At 30.7% G+C, this 15,486-nt stretch overlaps 1 protein-coding gene across 1 annotated transcript; it reads left to right on the forward strand.

The window, feature by feature from the left end:
* The first annotated feature begins 9,406 nt into the window (after window positions 1-9,406).
* Window positions 9,407-13,476, forward strand: LOC105135612 (ferredoxin--NADP reductase, root isozyme, chloroplastic-like). The gene is made up of 5 exons (XM_011040576.1): window positions 9,407-9,727; window positions 9,837-9,893; window positions 11,100-11,432; window positions 11,824-12,043; window positions 12,647-13,476. The coding sequence occupies exons 1-5, from the start codon at window positions 9,701-9,703 to the stop codon at window positions 13,144-13,146; spliced, it is 1,137 nt and encodes a 378-aa protein (XP_011038878.1). The 5' UTR covers window positions 9,407-9,700; the 3' UTR covers window positions 13,147-13,476.
* Window positions 13,477-15,486: the final 2,010 nt, after the last annotated feature.

Genomic DNA, 15,486 nt, shown 5'->3' on the forward strand with positions numbered 1-15,486 from the left:
TTAATATAAAAATTAAATTTTAAAAAATAAAATTGAAAAATAAATATTCAAAACAAAATATATATAGCAATCAAAATTTTAAAGATCAAATTTGATATAATCAGCAAATAATGACATTTCTAAATTTTTCACAACTTCCGAAAAGTGTTTTCCTCCCAAATTTTTTAGGAAAATATTTTCCTGAAAATCAAGCCAAATTTTCCTTTGACTGGAAATTGTTTTTCGTTTATCAACTTTCCTAACAGCAAATAAACATAAGAAAGTTTGGAAAGTGATTTTCCAGAAAAACACTTCCCTGAAAACCAAGCCAAATTTTTCTTTGACTGAAAAATATTTTTCGTTGATCAGAAAGTGTTTTCCGTTGACCAACTTTCCTGAGTTTGTTAACTTTTCTAATGGTAAACAAACACAGAAAAGTTTGGAAAATGGTTTCCTGGAAATTATTTTTCGAGAAATAAATATGGCCTTAGAGGAGATGAGCAAAAAAAAATTAATTAAATTAAAAAAAATAAAAACAAAACAATAATAAAAAAAACTAAACCATAAAAAAATTAATTAAATCAATTAAAATTTAAAAAGATTAACTAGTTTGTATTTGTTTTATTAATCTGAAACCAAAATTTAACAGAACCGATCCAAAACCCAAAAAAACTAAAAAAAATGAGTTATATAAAAAAATATCAAGAAAAACTGATTTGAGTTGGTTTTTATTTTAAAATAATCAAACTAAATAGAACTCGATCCGTTTAAATTAATTTTAATTTTTTTAAAAATCAGTTTTATTATTTTTTTTATAAAAACTAAATCTAATTAAACTGACCCAAAAAAAACACCTTTAGCCACATCAGCCCGAATCCCATGCTTGTTTCCATTGGTTTTCACTTCTTTTTTTGACTGTGTGTAGATGGCAACAGAGGGTAGAGGAGGACAAGATAGCAGGAAAAGGAACGATGTTGTGAATTTCCTCGTTAAAAAACATGACCGAGTCATTTCTCATACTTGGATTAATTAAATCCATCACAAATGAATCGAACACATCAATATAAAAGCATGAAAAAACATCGTTTGGGCACCTCGTTGCTTCGAATATGTTGAATCCATGGTTAAGGTCTCTTCAAGGACATCTATCCTCGTCCCTGTGATTGTCAGAAATGGATGTCCAAACATAAGAAACAATTTAGCAGGCATCGGCTCTTTTTTCCTTTTCAAGGACAGAGAAATCAGCCGGAAATATCAACTCATTTTCCGGCACCAAAACATCCTTCGTAAAGCCCTTTGGGCAACAATTTGATTGATCGGCTAGCCTGATCACCACAATTGTTCCCATGCTTTGAAAAACCATGATCAGGGCACTTCCTTGTCAACTCCTTAAGTTGTTCCCATGCTTCATGAAGCTTATCACCATCCCTCTCTTCAATTGCCTTTTCCTCTACAGCGGACAGACTTCCTGCAAGAACCTGGAAGTCAATTGCTTCCGACTAGTGATGCTACCTAAAAGCAAATAATTCAATCATCTCTTGGCATCATCTTTCAGATAAAAAGGAAAAGGAATTAACTTGAGCACTTCGATTGTTAAATTCCAAGTACTTTATCTACTGCACAAATCATAAGTATCTCCAATGTGAATCTGGGATCCTCAGAGCAAGTTCCCCTGAAATGTAGAAGTGAACTAAGCAAAGATGGAAGTATAGAATATGTCTCCAAATTTTCTAAAAGGCGTGTTCGTGATGGTGAACCGATATCGATGGGCTAAAAAGAATCCAAAGACGCCTCGCTTCTGTCACATCATCCATTTCCTCCTGATCGACTAGTCACTTGGAAGTTGTTGAGAACTTTTCGATGATCCGTTTGCTAAAGAAACCCATCTCCTTTCCTTTCAAAATGTTGTGGATGCCCGCATGTTTTCAATGCCCGCCCAATACCAGCCTTGTTTTACTCGTGTGGTAGAATTATTATCTTTTTTAATAAAAAAGTTAAAAAACGATGATATACTTTTAACTACCACGATAATTAGAAATGGGAAAATTTAGAATATTCAAACAAAAAAAAACGATGATATACTTTTAACCACCACGTTAATTAGAAATGGGAAAATTTAGAATATTCTGTTAAACACGTAATTCAAATAATATAATTAAAATAATTTGATAAAAATAATAAAAATAATTATAAAGTTTTTATAAATAAAAAAATTATGTCAACTTTTTAAAATTAATCAATGAAATATTGAAAGATAAAATTAAAAAAATTATACAAATATATTTTAAAAAATAATTAAAAAAAAGAGGATCGAAATTGACATAAAAAACAAATTTTACATTTAATTAAAATGTGAAATTGAGGAAAAAAATCAAACTAGTAAAAGGATAAAAAAAGGATCAAAATTGTCATAAAAAAAATATTGTAATTAATAGGTAAAATTTAAAAAATAATTATTTATAAAAGAATAAAGAAAAAAAATTAGAAATCAAAATAATAGAAACCAAATTAGAAAATATAATACCATTAATTTTAATTGAAAGATGAAATTGAAAACTACTAAATCTTTTACAAAAAAAATAAGGAAAAAAATTTAAAGAATGAGGATCACATTGAAGCTAATATCTGATAAATTAAGATTGAATAATGAAATTGAAAACAAATAAAAACTTCTATAAAAGAGGTAAGATAAAAAATTAAAAATTAAAATAATAAAAATTAAAGTTAAAATACCAATAACCGAGAAGGCTAAGTTGCGATTTTTTAGGATAAAAAAGAGAAGGAGAAAAAAGTGATCAACCAACACCAAATTGCACTACATTAATAAAAAAAAAAAGACATGACAACTCTTTCAATAACACGATGAAAATGTATTTTTGAATATCGAGAGGCGCCACACGCACCCTTAAAGGGTGCGAGTGCCTCCCACTTATGTCTTGGTACTTCACATGTGTGCCCACCTTTTAGTTTATTATTTATTTAGTCAAATACATAGTTGTCACTAGACTGACTTTATAATTATAAAAATAAAAAAATTATAGTGAAAAACTGAAAATACCCCTAGATCTCAAGTGTAAATTTTTTGACTTTAAAGTTATTTTCATTGTTTTATTGTGCATTTTAGTTGTTTATTATTTTTTATTTTTGGGAAAATACCCAATCCCCCCTCGAATGAAAATACAATAACCAAAAACTATTTTGAAAATACAAAAATATTTATTCATGTCAAGTTTAAATTTTTTTATCTTTAAGGGTATTTTAGTTACTTTATTGTACACTCAATATGAAAAAAAAAAATATTTATCCTTCATCAATTTAAAAATAGTAAATGGGTCATATGAAAAGACTTTAACATCCTTAAAAGTGTTAAGTTTCTTGGGTGGAAAAATAAATAACTCGCTATATTATTTTAATGTACAATGTAACTATCTCTCTAATTACAATGTTTTCCAAATATCAATTAGTTCTTTTTAATAAAACAAGGTTAGTGTATCCCATTTGACAAGTTTGCATACAAAACTTAATGTAAACAATAAAAAAAAAAATTAGAAAATAACAAAGATATTAAATAAAATAATCTCCGGCAATTATGTCAAAAATTAATCAGAAATTTATATGCTAAATTTTAATGCATATGAAACCTATAACTTTATAATATAGTGGTATAGCTACTCCTTAATAGTATAGAAAAGTAGATATCATTTCATTAAATAATATAGTTTAATCACTATTTTACAACTTAAACCAAAATTAAATATAGGTATCAAAGCACTAATTGATAGACAATGCTAAACTAATCTAAATTTTTTAAATATTTACAAGCAAATTCTAGACATGATAATATAACTACTATAAAAATTTAAATTGATTTCAAGTTGATTTGGAAAGGTATAAAATTAAGATAAAAAGTATAAAAATAAATAAATTATAGCTTGGAATAGAAGTTGAGAATCTAGTTATGGATGATTACTTTCACGTAAGTACAAGGATGTATTTTGATACCAATTCTATTTTAGTTTTTATGTTAAGCATTAGGTATAAATGTCCTTATCTTCTTCTTCTTTTTTTTCTTGTTTTTTTTTAAGTTCAACCTAGCATGACATGTACTTAAGTGTAGATAATTAGCTCGCAACATATTGTTAGTCAAACCAAAATTTATTTAATATGAAAGCATAATATTCAACCCACAAGAAACTCTTTAATGTTTAAGTTAAAGATTGATGTCTTCTTCCAAGTACAGGAATGTCGAAGTAATAAATAACTCATCAAGACCGGAGTCAAACCACAAGGAGGTTAATTGTATAAATTATAGATAAAAACAACAACAACAACAACAATAATAATAAAGAAGTTGATGAGAACTTTGAGATGAAACATCAATGTGAGGATTAAACAATGATAACAACAAATGTTAAGGTTAAATGATCCACTAATGGTATTTCAAACAAGTATAGTATAAACTCGTATTATTCAACTGGAAACCACACACAAAGGAGGTTTTAATCGGATTATAAATTGTTAACATGATTACATTAGTTATCTTATTGAATAATGCTAATACTTATAAATGTTGTCAAGCATTCATGATTATAACTTATGTTAACAACAAATCAAATTCTTTTTATAGCACAAATGCCATTTACACCATACAGTTAGGTTATAAAAGTGTCAAGTATTTGTTGTACCAAGTGTTATACAATATAAATCTAGATTAACCATTTAATAAGCAAAGTATTAAGAGTAAACAAGATAACAAATACAAAACATGTTAGTATCAAACATTAAAGTCCATATTAAGTTTACATTATACATAAATAAGATAAAGGTTAACTAAGTAAAGAAAAGGAAATGAAAGGTATATATAAGTTATTAATGAAAGCAAAACTTAAGTATTACAAAAATACAAAGAGAGAAAGGAAGAGCATGATCTTGATCTAGAAACCAAGATACCTAAATGCATGACAAATGCCTCCTTTTATAGGCCAAAATTTAGAACTATTGATTTGATGACTAATTTTGAATGGGTGGTCACATCTTGACTTAGTGACAATCCTTATCTTCTTGTCTGAATAAAATATCATTGATAATGTTAAAATTTGAATCAAACTTTCACATGAAAGTTTTAGGAAATTATCTCAGCATTTCAAAAAAAAAAATTGAGGTCATTTGGACTTCTAGAACTCGAGATATGAGCTAAACACTGAATAATGTCTGGGCTGCAGGACATATTCGAACTTCTACATTGTTGCTAAGATTTGAACTTTCAAATAGCAAAATTGAGTTTGACTTCTCCATGAAAGTTTTAGGCCTATGTCTTAACTTTCCATCCATATAAAGCAGACCTAAATCTAAGATTTATAGCTCCAAATATGACCCAATTACATAACAGTGTTTTAGTTTGGATTGCATCAGCATCTCTTTTTTAAATTTGGCTCTCTCTTTGTCCTTTTAATTTCAATACTTCAACTCATCAATCAATCCTTTTATTTATGTGATAGACTTGCATTTATGATGGACATTTACCATAAATTAAAGGTACCTTATGGTATCAGACTTGTTATTATAAAACATGCTTTAGTTAAGGAGTTATGAATACTTCAAGTGAAAAATCATGATATAAAACCTTGATAAAAATACACTTTTAAATACTAATAAATTGTTATTAAACTTAACCCATTTGATCAACTTTGAAAATTTTTTACTTGAGTAGTCCTTTCCTAACCTGAATGGTACACTTAGTCTTCAAATAAAATTAATCAATTGTTAAATTAATAATAAATTAAATTATTTAATTTTTTTAATTTTATTTTGATTATGATTATAATTTATATTGGTGCTAACATATTAGAAACCTAATGATTCACACACAATAAGAACTATTGGTTAGAGATTAAAATATGATGATTAATTAAGTGTGACTTGATTAAGATAAGTTTTAGAAATTAAAAATTGAATATAATTAATATAAAGATTACAATTCTGATGTGCATCATGGGAATGATAATCCATCTTGTAAAGGTAAATTGAATATGCAAGAGGATTCGGATGGTCCAATGACAAGAGCGAGAGCAAAACAACTATAAAGGACCTTGACGAGTCAAATTAAAATGATTGAAGCTGCGTCGGAGTTAAAAATTGGCAATCAGTTTCAAATTGGTTCAAGGGTGCTTATTTGCCTACAATTGGAGCTTAAAGATGGGAAGAGCCCTTAATGGTTCTTTTGATGCTGGACTACTTGAATTTGGGTTGATAATGCAAATAAGTTAAGAAATTGATGCTGTTTACGTCAGAACAGTAGATAAATTTGAACCCGAATTTGAAGTCATCCATTGCATGTGAAAACAAGACTAATCTAGGTGGATTTCAAGTTCAGAACGTGATCTTTCCAGATTGTCCAACCATGATTGCATTGGACTTTTGTGCAAGAAGTTATAGCCATTTTAAATTCGGTCTGTTTATGTTTCAATTAAAGTCAGAAAATGTGTGCTAGTGTAATTTGTCTGGTTACTTTGTCACGTTCAATTTTTGGGCTTGATTTTCTGTCATGTTGAATTTTCCTAAGTGTGGAGGGATGTTCCATTATAAATATGACATCAGAATATGTAATAAACAACTTTTGGCCAAGATTTGAACTTAATTCCGAGAATTAAGAGTTATTCTTCCAAATTGATTTGTGAAGAACCCTACCTGACTTATCACTCTTTAATCACAAAGAGAGTGGCGTCAAAATCTTAGATTGATCTTTGTGGCGTCCAGATCGACTTATCAAAGTATCACTCTAGTTTATCCTCCATTTTATTTACCTTAAAAATACTATAATCTAGCCTAAACACCAGAAGAAAGACAATACAACCAGACCCATCCTTCATCCATTTTCGTCAGATTCATTGTTGCCGATTTTTGAATCATTCACGGCACAACATCTGGTATCAGAGCATCAGTTGATTCTAGACCTAGAAAAAATCAAGAAAGGATTTAAATTTTTTTTCCTATGTAAATTGAATAGTTTTCCTAGTTTGTTTGTTATATGCAATATTATTTATTCTAAATAAATGATTGTAATGACATTTTCATAAGTGAAACATGAATGAATAAAATTAAGTATTTTGAGAGTTTTCTTGTGGTTATGGTGTTCTTGATCTTTGAAAGTTTTGACTATTAACAAACTTGTTATCATTGGCTCTCGTGTATATATGATACCCATCTTGATAAAAAAAGTTACCTCATCTACTCTCACATTTGAAACAAGTTTTGAAAGTTGGTCATGAATTCATGATCACTCTCCGTATGATCCCTCAAGTTCCTCACCTTTGTTAACTAATCGGTGAATTCTACAATCTGTATATTTTTTTATGATCAATTCCTAAACATCTCCTCTCTGGTGAGGGAATCTCATCATCTCCTCCTATATGAGCATGTTTTGTTTTATGAACTCTTTCAGCCATGGTTATCTAAGAGCACACAAAAACTAACCATTAGAAATTGTTATACTTTGATACCAATTAATATAAATGAAAGCAACACAAGAAAGATAATAAGCACAAGCGACAAAGAATTGTCCTGAATATGGTAGCCATACAAAAATTCTAATTCAAAATTTTATTACCAAATATTTCTCTTTCAATTATCTATTAAAATATAAGTTATACAACCTTATTTATATTAGCCTTAGGTTTATCTCGAAGAAGGAAATATTCTAATAAATAATTATATAGTTATTCTAGGAATTCATAATCTAAATAAGAAAAAAAATTACCAAGCACAATATTTTATTTCCTAAACTAAATAGGAAAAAAATAACTTAGAAAATAAATGACTTTTTCTAAAAATCCGATTGCATCATTGCATAATGGTGGCTTTCTCAAGGTTTAATTATGGAAAGATTTTCTCTTTAAAGAACCGAAGGTTTGAGATGCTTTATACTTAGAGATTCCTTATACCTTATGAAATCCTTTAATCATGAAAGGTGCTTGCAAACTCGAAGAATTCCACTCAAAAACCTCAGTTTCTATGATGATCATCCTGAACACGAGGTTGTCTTATTTGATATCACTTATGATATGGGTTCTCAAAACTAAATATAGAGTTACAATCATCTATCTCACGTTCTTCCAAATCCTGAACCGTAAATTATGATTTAAACTTGTAATTTGTCTTTGTAAATCCTTAATTATTAGTTTTTTAACATCATGTTCCTAGGTCAGAACCTCCTTATCTAAAAACATCATCCTCTATCATGAAACATGGCTTGCTCCATAACCTTCAACTATGGTAATCAATAAGCTCAACCAATAAGGTTTGCGTTTTAAAATTAACTGACACAACCTAAATACTATAACTAAAATTAAAAGGAAAATCATAAAGAGGGATTAAATAAAAACTTATTGAGAAAATCCCTTAATCTCATAGGTATTATTCTAAAGAAGAAAAGGAGAATAACTTTTTTTTTTATTAAAATTATCAAAGTCCACTAAAATTCAAACTAAATAATCTTATTTATACTAGTCTTCGGCCTAAACCCTGATCCTCAAAAGAAAAAATAATAATTATAAATAATTATAGAGTTAATATAGAATCCAACTAATATTAGAATTCTTATACTAAATAAAAAAACATAAAACTAAGGAAATTTTTTTAAAACATCCTCCAATCATCAAAGTTATAAAAATTAAGCTCAAAAGAACACTTTTATTTATTTATTTATTTTTGGGTCGGGACTAAAATCTTAGGCTTTGAGGATTTTAACATGCCCCAGCTTATTAAGGCTTTTAATGAACTCGCTAATTTAAAAAAAATAAAGATAAAAATTAATTATTATAAAAACAACAAGATCTTGACAAGTTAGAAAATACATAAAAAAAATTAAAATTGGTATGATTATTCATGGAATCATTTCAAATAGGAAAGTTGGGCATCTCATCCATTTAAAATAAAATCTAATTTATCATCAAAAATAAATTTTTAGAATGAAATGAGCCTAAATCACTTAAGCAAGCAAAATATACTAAATTCATAACCCAGTCGAAGGCTAGTCGGGGAGAAGAAGGGGTAACCTAATTGAAACCCCGAGGATTAGTCAAAGGCAAGAAAGGGTAGCCCAACTGAAACCCCAAGCATATAATCATGGCACTTGTTTTGCAAAACATCATGGAACCGGAAAAAAAATTCAAAGCCTGGTGTACCCACCAAGAAAGTATCTATGTCCAGGTCAAAGTTTTCATGACTTCACGAGGGATAGACTAGAAACTAGATTAAGAAGAAGAAGAAGAAGAAGTCATGCTCAATAAGCTTCCAACCCTCAAAAGTTTAAAATTGTTCATAACAAGTGTTTTTTAAAAGAAGAAAAAAAAATCGAGAAAAAAAAAACTAAAATGTGGGAATATTCATTCGTATAGGGAAATAGATTAGCAAATAATCTTAATCTAAAGAGTAAATAAAAAATATAGGGGAATAGAAAGTACATTAATTAAGCACCAGCAGCCAGGGAGAGCCGAGAGGGTGGAAAGAGATAGGCAAGAGGCAAAGAGGCTCCGCCTGCCCCGCCCCCGTCCCTTGCTACCCTCCAAAGGATCACTTTCACTCATAAACCTGCCTCCTCAGTCAACCATCAACTCTTCTTCACATGCATCATAGTATAAAAAACATTTCCAGGACCTCATTAATCACTCTCTTAATCTCTCTGTCTTTCTCGCGCAATTAATCTCATCATCTGCTGCTCATCATGGCTCATTTGGCTGCACTTTCTCAGGTTCCAAAACGCCATACCCTTTGGGATCTCTTTTTCTTTTTTTAACAGTTGCCTCATCTTTTGTATTTGAGATTGATCGTTCTTTTTCTTTTTTATTTTGTCGCTGCAGGTTTCCTTTGCTGTTCCTGCTGGGAGCGATACCACCCTAAGGAGATCTGCTTTTAAGGTAATATTAAATCTTGTTTCATGATCATGGAAGAAGATTATTAAAGGGTCTGTTTGGTTTCCTTCAACCTTTCCTCTTAGCAAGACGAGGGCAAATTTTTCGTTTTTAAAAGTTATTAAGATCTTGTTAATGGGCAGCCCTGTTTTTTAATGGGACTCACATAGAGAAAATCTGCCGTTTGTATGCTTGTTCATGTCCAAAAAAGAAAAAGAAATTTCTGTTTGAGTTGAACATTTTCTTTGATAACTGATGAGGATGAGTCACTTACAAGTTATAATTATGTTAGAAATGGATTTGATATTTGAAGGGTTATGAAATGTGGAAAGAGGTTGATATTGCAAGTTTGTGGATCATGATCTTTATTGCTATTGTAGATGGAGAAGGAGAGTACGGTCATCTTTCAAATGCTGGAAAATAAATTGCTGAATAAGACACTTAATGGTGGCTGCATAAGTTCAAACTTGATAAGAAATTTAACAAAAAAAAAAGGAGAAATGACATGAAACTGATTTTGTGTCTTTAATTTTGAGCTTGCTATTAAGTTGTTCCTGAAGAAGAAATGCTTGCATGTGCTAGTTCATTCATGCATGGGTTACTTAGGGTGCCGACCTGTTTCTCCGCCCCCAAATATGTTTGCAAGTGAAATAATTGTCCTTTTAATCAAGAGAGAACTCTTTTGTTTGAGACGAAGAACATTCCCATGTCTAAACTGAAGGTCAATGATCCAAAGATCAAGCTGAAGTTTCTTTAGCTTATTGAGTACAAGTACAGCTTGCAGCAATCCTGTTATCCAATTTAAACATTGCATTTTGTTAAATGCTTCTGCACTTTGTTAGTAGTTACTGAAGCCCCGCTAGTTACCACAGTCTTCCATTAAGTGAAGTTGCCGGTCATTCCATGTGTTTTGCACATGCAAGCTGCTAAGCTATATGACTGGTTAAAATTATATCCTAATTTAATAGATCTTGTACTGTTGATTGAGCCAATTTTCTTTGTATCCAATAAGTAATCTCTACATGATGAGGCACTAATCTGATTTGGACAATTATCCCTGTTTAAGTGTTTCAATCTGCTCCAATTTTCATTATGTGTTTGTGTACGTGTGTACATGTGTCTGCCATCCATGTGCTTTGCATTCATGTAAATGTGCACGCGCGCGCGCATGCTAGTTAGATCTCAAGGAAGTTGCCCATGATTTTGTTGCAGATTCAAAATATAAGCTTTGGTGATAAATCATGGCACCCTGCCTCATCTTTGGATTTGAAATCAAGGAATGCTGGGTTGAAAAAACGATTGTTGGTATGCATGTCTGTGCAACAAGCCAGTAGATCCAAGGTTGCAGTTTCACCTTTAGGACTTGAAGATGCCAAGGAACCTCCATTGAATACATACAAGCCCAAGGAACCTTACACAGCAACAATTGTCTCTGTAGAGAGGCTTGTCGGCCCAAACGCTCCTGGAGAGACTTGCCATGTAGTGATTGATCATGGTGGTAATGTTCCCTACTGGGAAGGACAGAGTTATGGCGTAATACCCCCTGTAAGTCATGTTATTTATCAAGCAACTAGGCCTGCTATCATTATGTATATAGTTTGCATTAAATTGGTGACTTCTGCCTGTCTTTTTGGTGGTGGTGATGGTTTTGGGTGGGGATTGGGCATGTTGAAGATTGCATTGAAGTGCTAGAGCATGCACATGCTGTTCTAGTAAGCATTGTGATCCCAGTCATTTTAGTCTGAGCATGCTGTTAGCCTTTAGTTCCAAGATGATATAGTTGAAATCTAGCAGATCCTGATCTACTCAATCCAGTCTAATTGAGGAGTGGGACTCTAGATTTTGCATTAAAGTCAACATTTTGTTCATCTTTTTTATAATACTTTGATAATAATGCTTCTATTTAACTAATGTAATTTGTCTCTTTGCATCATAGGGTGAAAACCCGAAGAAACCAGGGGCCCCCCACAATGTACGTCTATATTCAATAGCATCTACCAGGTATGGAGATTCTTTTGACGGCAAGACTGCTAGTTTATGCGTCCGCCGTGCTGTCTATTATGACCCTGAGACTGGAAAGGAGGATCCTTCGAAGAGTGGTGTGTGCAGCAATTTCCTCTGCAACTCAAAGCCTGGAGACAAAGTTCAGATCACTGGTATGGCCTTGCTAATTTGGTGGAAAGACTGAGAAACTTGTTACTTTTTTGCTGTATCATTTATTTATTGTTTATTTCCTTAGTTCTAGCTAACCAAGGATGCTCTGGTTTCGTGTTTTGATGCTTAATTATTGATATATTGTTATTAGACAACAAACTATTCAAGTTGTTTTTTGACTTGACTAAAGCAAAATCATAATCATTTTAACTGAAATTCCTAAATTATTTTTAGATTTTAAGTTAAAATATTATTTTAAGCAAAAAAGAAAAATAACCTTTTGATTGTTGACTTTTTACTCAAGGTTGATTGATACATGAGCTACTTTTAGATTTAAATCAAAGTCTTGTTTTAAACTATTATTATGACACTGTTATCAAATATACCATTCAATTTAAAAGCATTTGGCTTAAAGTAATTTTTTTTTCATGACTTTGAGCAATCTATAACTCATGCCAAACAATAACTTAGTCTCCAAATTGCTGGTAAAACACATGAAGTGTTGTTAGGATTGTCTCGGGTGCTTCTTGGAATGGGCTAGTAGATATAATTTGCGTCACGTGATGATTTATTAGCCATTAACTGTCCTAGAATATCTTTGGCAGGACCTTCTGGCAAGATAATGCTTTTACCTGAGGATGACCCAAATGCCACCCACATAATGATTGCTACTGGCACTGGCGTAGCTCCGTTTAGAGGTTATCTCCGGCGAATGTTTATGGAGGCTGTCCCAACATACAAGTTTGGTGGTCTTGCGTGGCTTTTCCTTGGGGTGGCCAACACTGACAGTCTCCTCTATGATGAGGAATTTGCCAAATATCTTCAGGATTACCCAGACCATTTCCGGTATGACAAGGCGCTCAGTAGAGAACAAAAGAACAAGAGTGGAGGCAAGATGTACGTGCAGGATAAGATTGAGGAATACAGTGATGAAATCTTCAAACTCTTGGATGATGGAGCGCACATCTATTTCTGTGGACTCAAAGGAATGATGCCTGGGATCCAAGATACGCTGAAGAAAGTAGCGGAACAGAGAGGAGAGAAGTGGGATGAAAAGCTCTCACAGCTTAAAAAGAAAAAACAATGGCATGTTGAAGTGTACTGATATTGCATCTTTACGAGCCCCGAGACAGCAGCAGCAGTGTGGTCCTGTTAGGTAATGTGGCATTTTTCTGTTGTTGGTCAGCATCACATGAACTTGATTAGCTGAAACCATTCATCTGTGCTGTTAAATAATCAAATGGATTAAAACAAATTAGAAACCTTTTGTTTGGTATTGATAAATGATTCTTGTTTCCTCCAATGCAAGTTGTCTTTTGCTGTGTCTAGTATCAACCGTGGAGGTGAAGTCTGTCGCTTGTAGTGGCTGAAAGGGCAGCATCTGTCATAAACTCATAACGATTATAGAGAGGCACTGGCCTGGTTTGGAATCCAAGGACTCTCTGGTGTTCCGGCCCATATGGGCTCCAAGGCTTCCCTTTTTCAAGCATTTTACTTTTGTTTTACCATTGACCTCCCTTCCTTGCCCAAAAAAATGCCCCCTTCGCTTTGAAGAATACGCTATGAAACCTAAAGTACTAACTTGGGTTATAGAGAAATGCGTTCCTCTTTTTGTATTTTTGGGATAATTAATGGATGAAAGAGCTTCATGTTTACTTGAATTGTAAGATTACGTGGATGTCTGAGAATGTGCTCATGATAGTGATTGTTTTATAAAAAATTAATTTAAAATAATAAAAAAAATACTGTTAAAATATAGAAACAAAGAAGCTTTTAAGTTTATAAATGTTTGTGTGCATCAAAGCCATCACTCAAATCCATCTAGTACCTAAGCCCAACAAACACTTAGCTTCCCTTCTATCGTTTCTCTGTTTTCTGCTTTTGAAATTATTGGGAGGTAAGGTGGGAGATGGTGACATTCATGCTTATTGTTTCTGGAAAGGGAAGGAAAAGGGATAATTACGGATGGAAGGTGGAGTAGAGTTCACCCCGTCTGGTTGCTTGATGTAACCCACTCCCTACTTCCACCTCCTACTGTTCAATCCGAGCAAGCGGTAGAATCAGAAGGTAAATCCCTAGTTGGGAGTGCGGGTGGTGGGGACAAAATTCAGTTTTTTTTTAAAAAAAAAAATTAAATTAAGATGATATTTTTTTTATTGCTTAAATACTTTTATATGATTTATGTTATTTTTAATATTTACTTATTTATTATTCTTGATTTAAATAATATGTAGCAAGATCGGTATAATATTCTCTATATAAGATAACTATCATGCCTAAAGATTTTTTACATAACAATCATACGAGTCTTTTTATAGATACAAGTGATCTCTCTATATGTAATTTTTATTTTAATCAGTTCAATAAACATACCATCTAATAAATACTTACATATGAGTTTTAATTATTCTTTCTATATTAACTTATAAAAATAATTGATTCTTTTCATAAAAGAAATAATATAATGTGTCGGTATCAATAACTCAAATTAAAATTCAATATTAATAGAGCATTAACTATAAATATTTAAGAATAACACTTTGATACAATATAAATCTCATAATTATAATAACCTTAAAAAAAATTTGAAAAATATTTTTATCTCAAGATCTTCACTCCAAATTTATTAATAAAATATTTCATGAATATTGAAGATGAATAAGCTTTTATTAAAAATTAAATATTTTTTACATAAATAAAATTAATGTCTTATATAACTAATCGATTGGCTATAAGATATATACATTAACAAAATCATATTTATAAGGATTTATCTCATGTTAGAGATTTACTCCCCTTTTTTCTTAATCTCTATATTAAGGTGTAAATATAAAATATTCAATATAGATCTTATATTAAATTCTATGATATGAAATTTCAATTGATTTAGGTATATCTTGAGCATTTTAAACACCTTAAAAGGTCGCAAATATTTTTTGAAAAAATTGCTATAAAATTGTGAAAATTTAGAACAAAATTTTTCTTATTTTGTATAATATTTGGATTGTTTGGACATTATTAATTTGATTTAATGTTTTTTTCAGTTTGAAATTGTTTGGTTTATTTATGTTGAATTGTGAAATTATTTTTTGGATTGATATTGCATTTTTGAACATAATGTTAGTGCAAGAGTTATGTTTGAATTTATTTGGACTGAAATGAAATTTGAATAAAGTAAGTGAAAGTAATAAAATTTGTGTGGATGATTGGTGTTTTTTTATTTTGAGTTGATGAATGATAATTTTTTTTTATAATTGATGTCGTGGTTAAAATAGTATTGATAAAAACATTTTATTTGTGTCTTAATAAACATGGTCTTCATCCAGTTTTTAATAAAAATTTAATTTTAAAAAAAATTATTTTGTAATTAATTTTGAATTTTTTATTTTTTTGTACCCTCACGTATTTAATATTTGGATTTAATAATCAATTTATCAAAGTCATA

The sequence above is a fragment of the Populus euphratica genome, unplaced genomic scaffold (genome assembly GCF_000495115.2).
Source record: "Populus euphratica unplaced genomic scaffold, PopEup_1.0 scaffold47.1, whole genome shotgun sequence".
Taxonomy (NCBI): domain Eukaryota; kingdom Viridiplantae; phylum Streptophyta; class Magnoliopsida; order Malpighiales; family Salicaceae; genus Populus; species Populus euphratica.

Excerpts from the sequence above, each read along its gene's own strand:
- LOC105135612 (XM_011040576.1), top strand. The coding sequence starts at position 9,701 with ATGGCTCATTTGGCTGCACTTTCTCAG. Across the intron at positions 9,728-9,836 it reads ATTTGGCTGCACTTTCTCAG|GTTTCCTTTGCTGTTCCTGC; the intron begins GTTCCAAAACGC and ends TTGTCGCTGCAG. Across the intron at positions 11,433-11,823 it reads GTTATGGCGTAATACCCCCT|GGTGAAAACCCGAAGAAACC; the intron begins GTAAGTCATGTT and ends TTTGCATCATAG.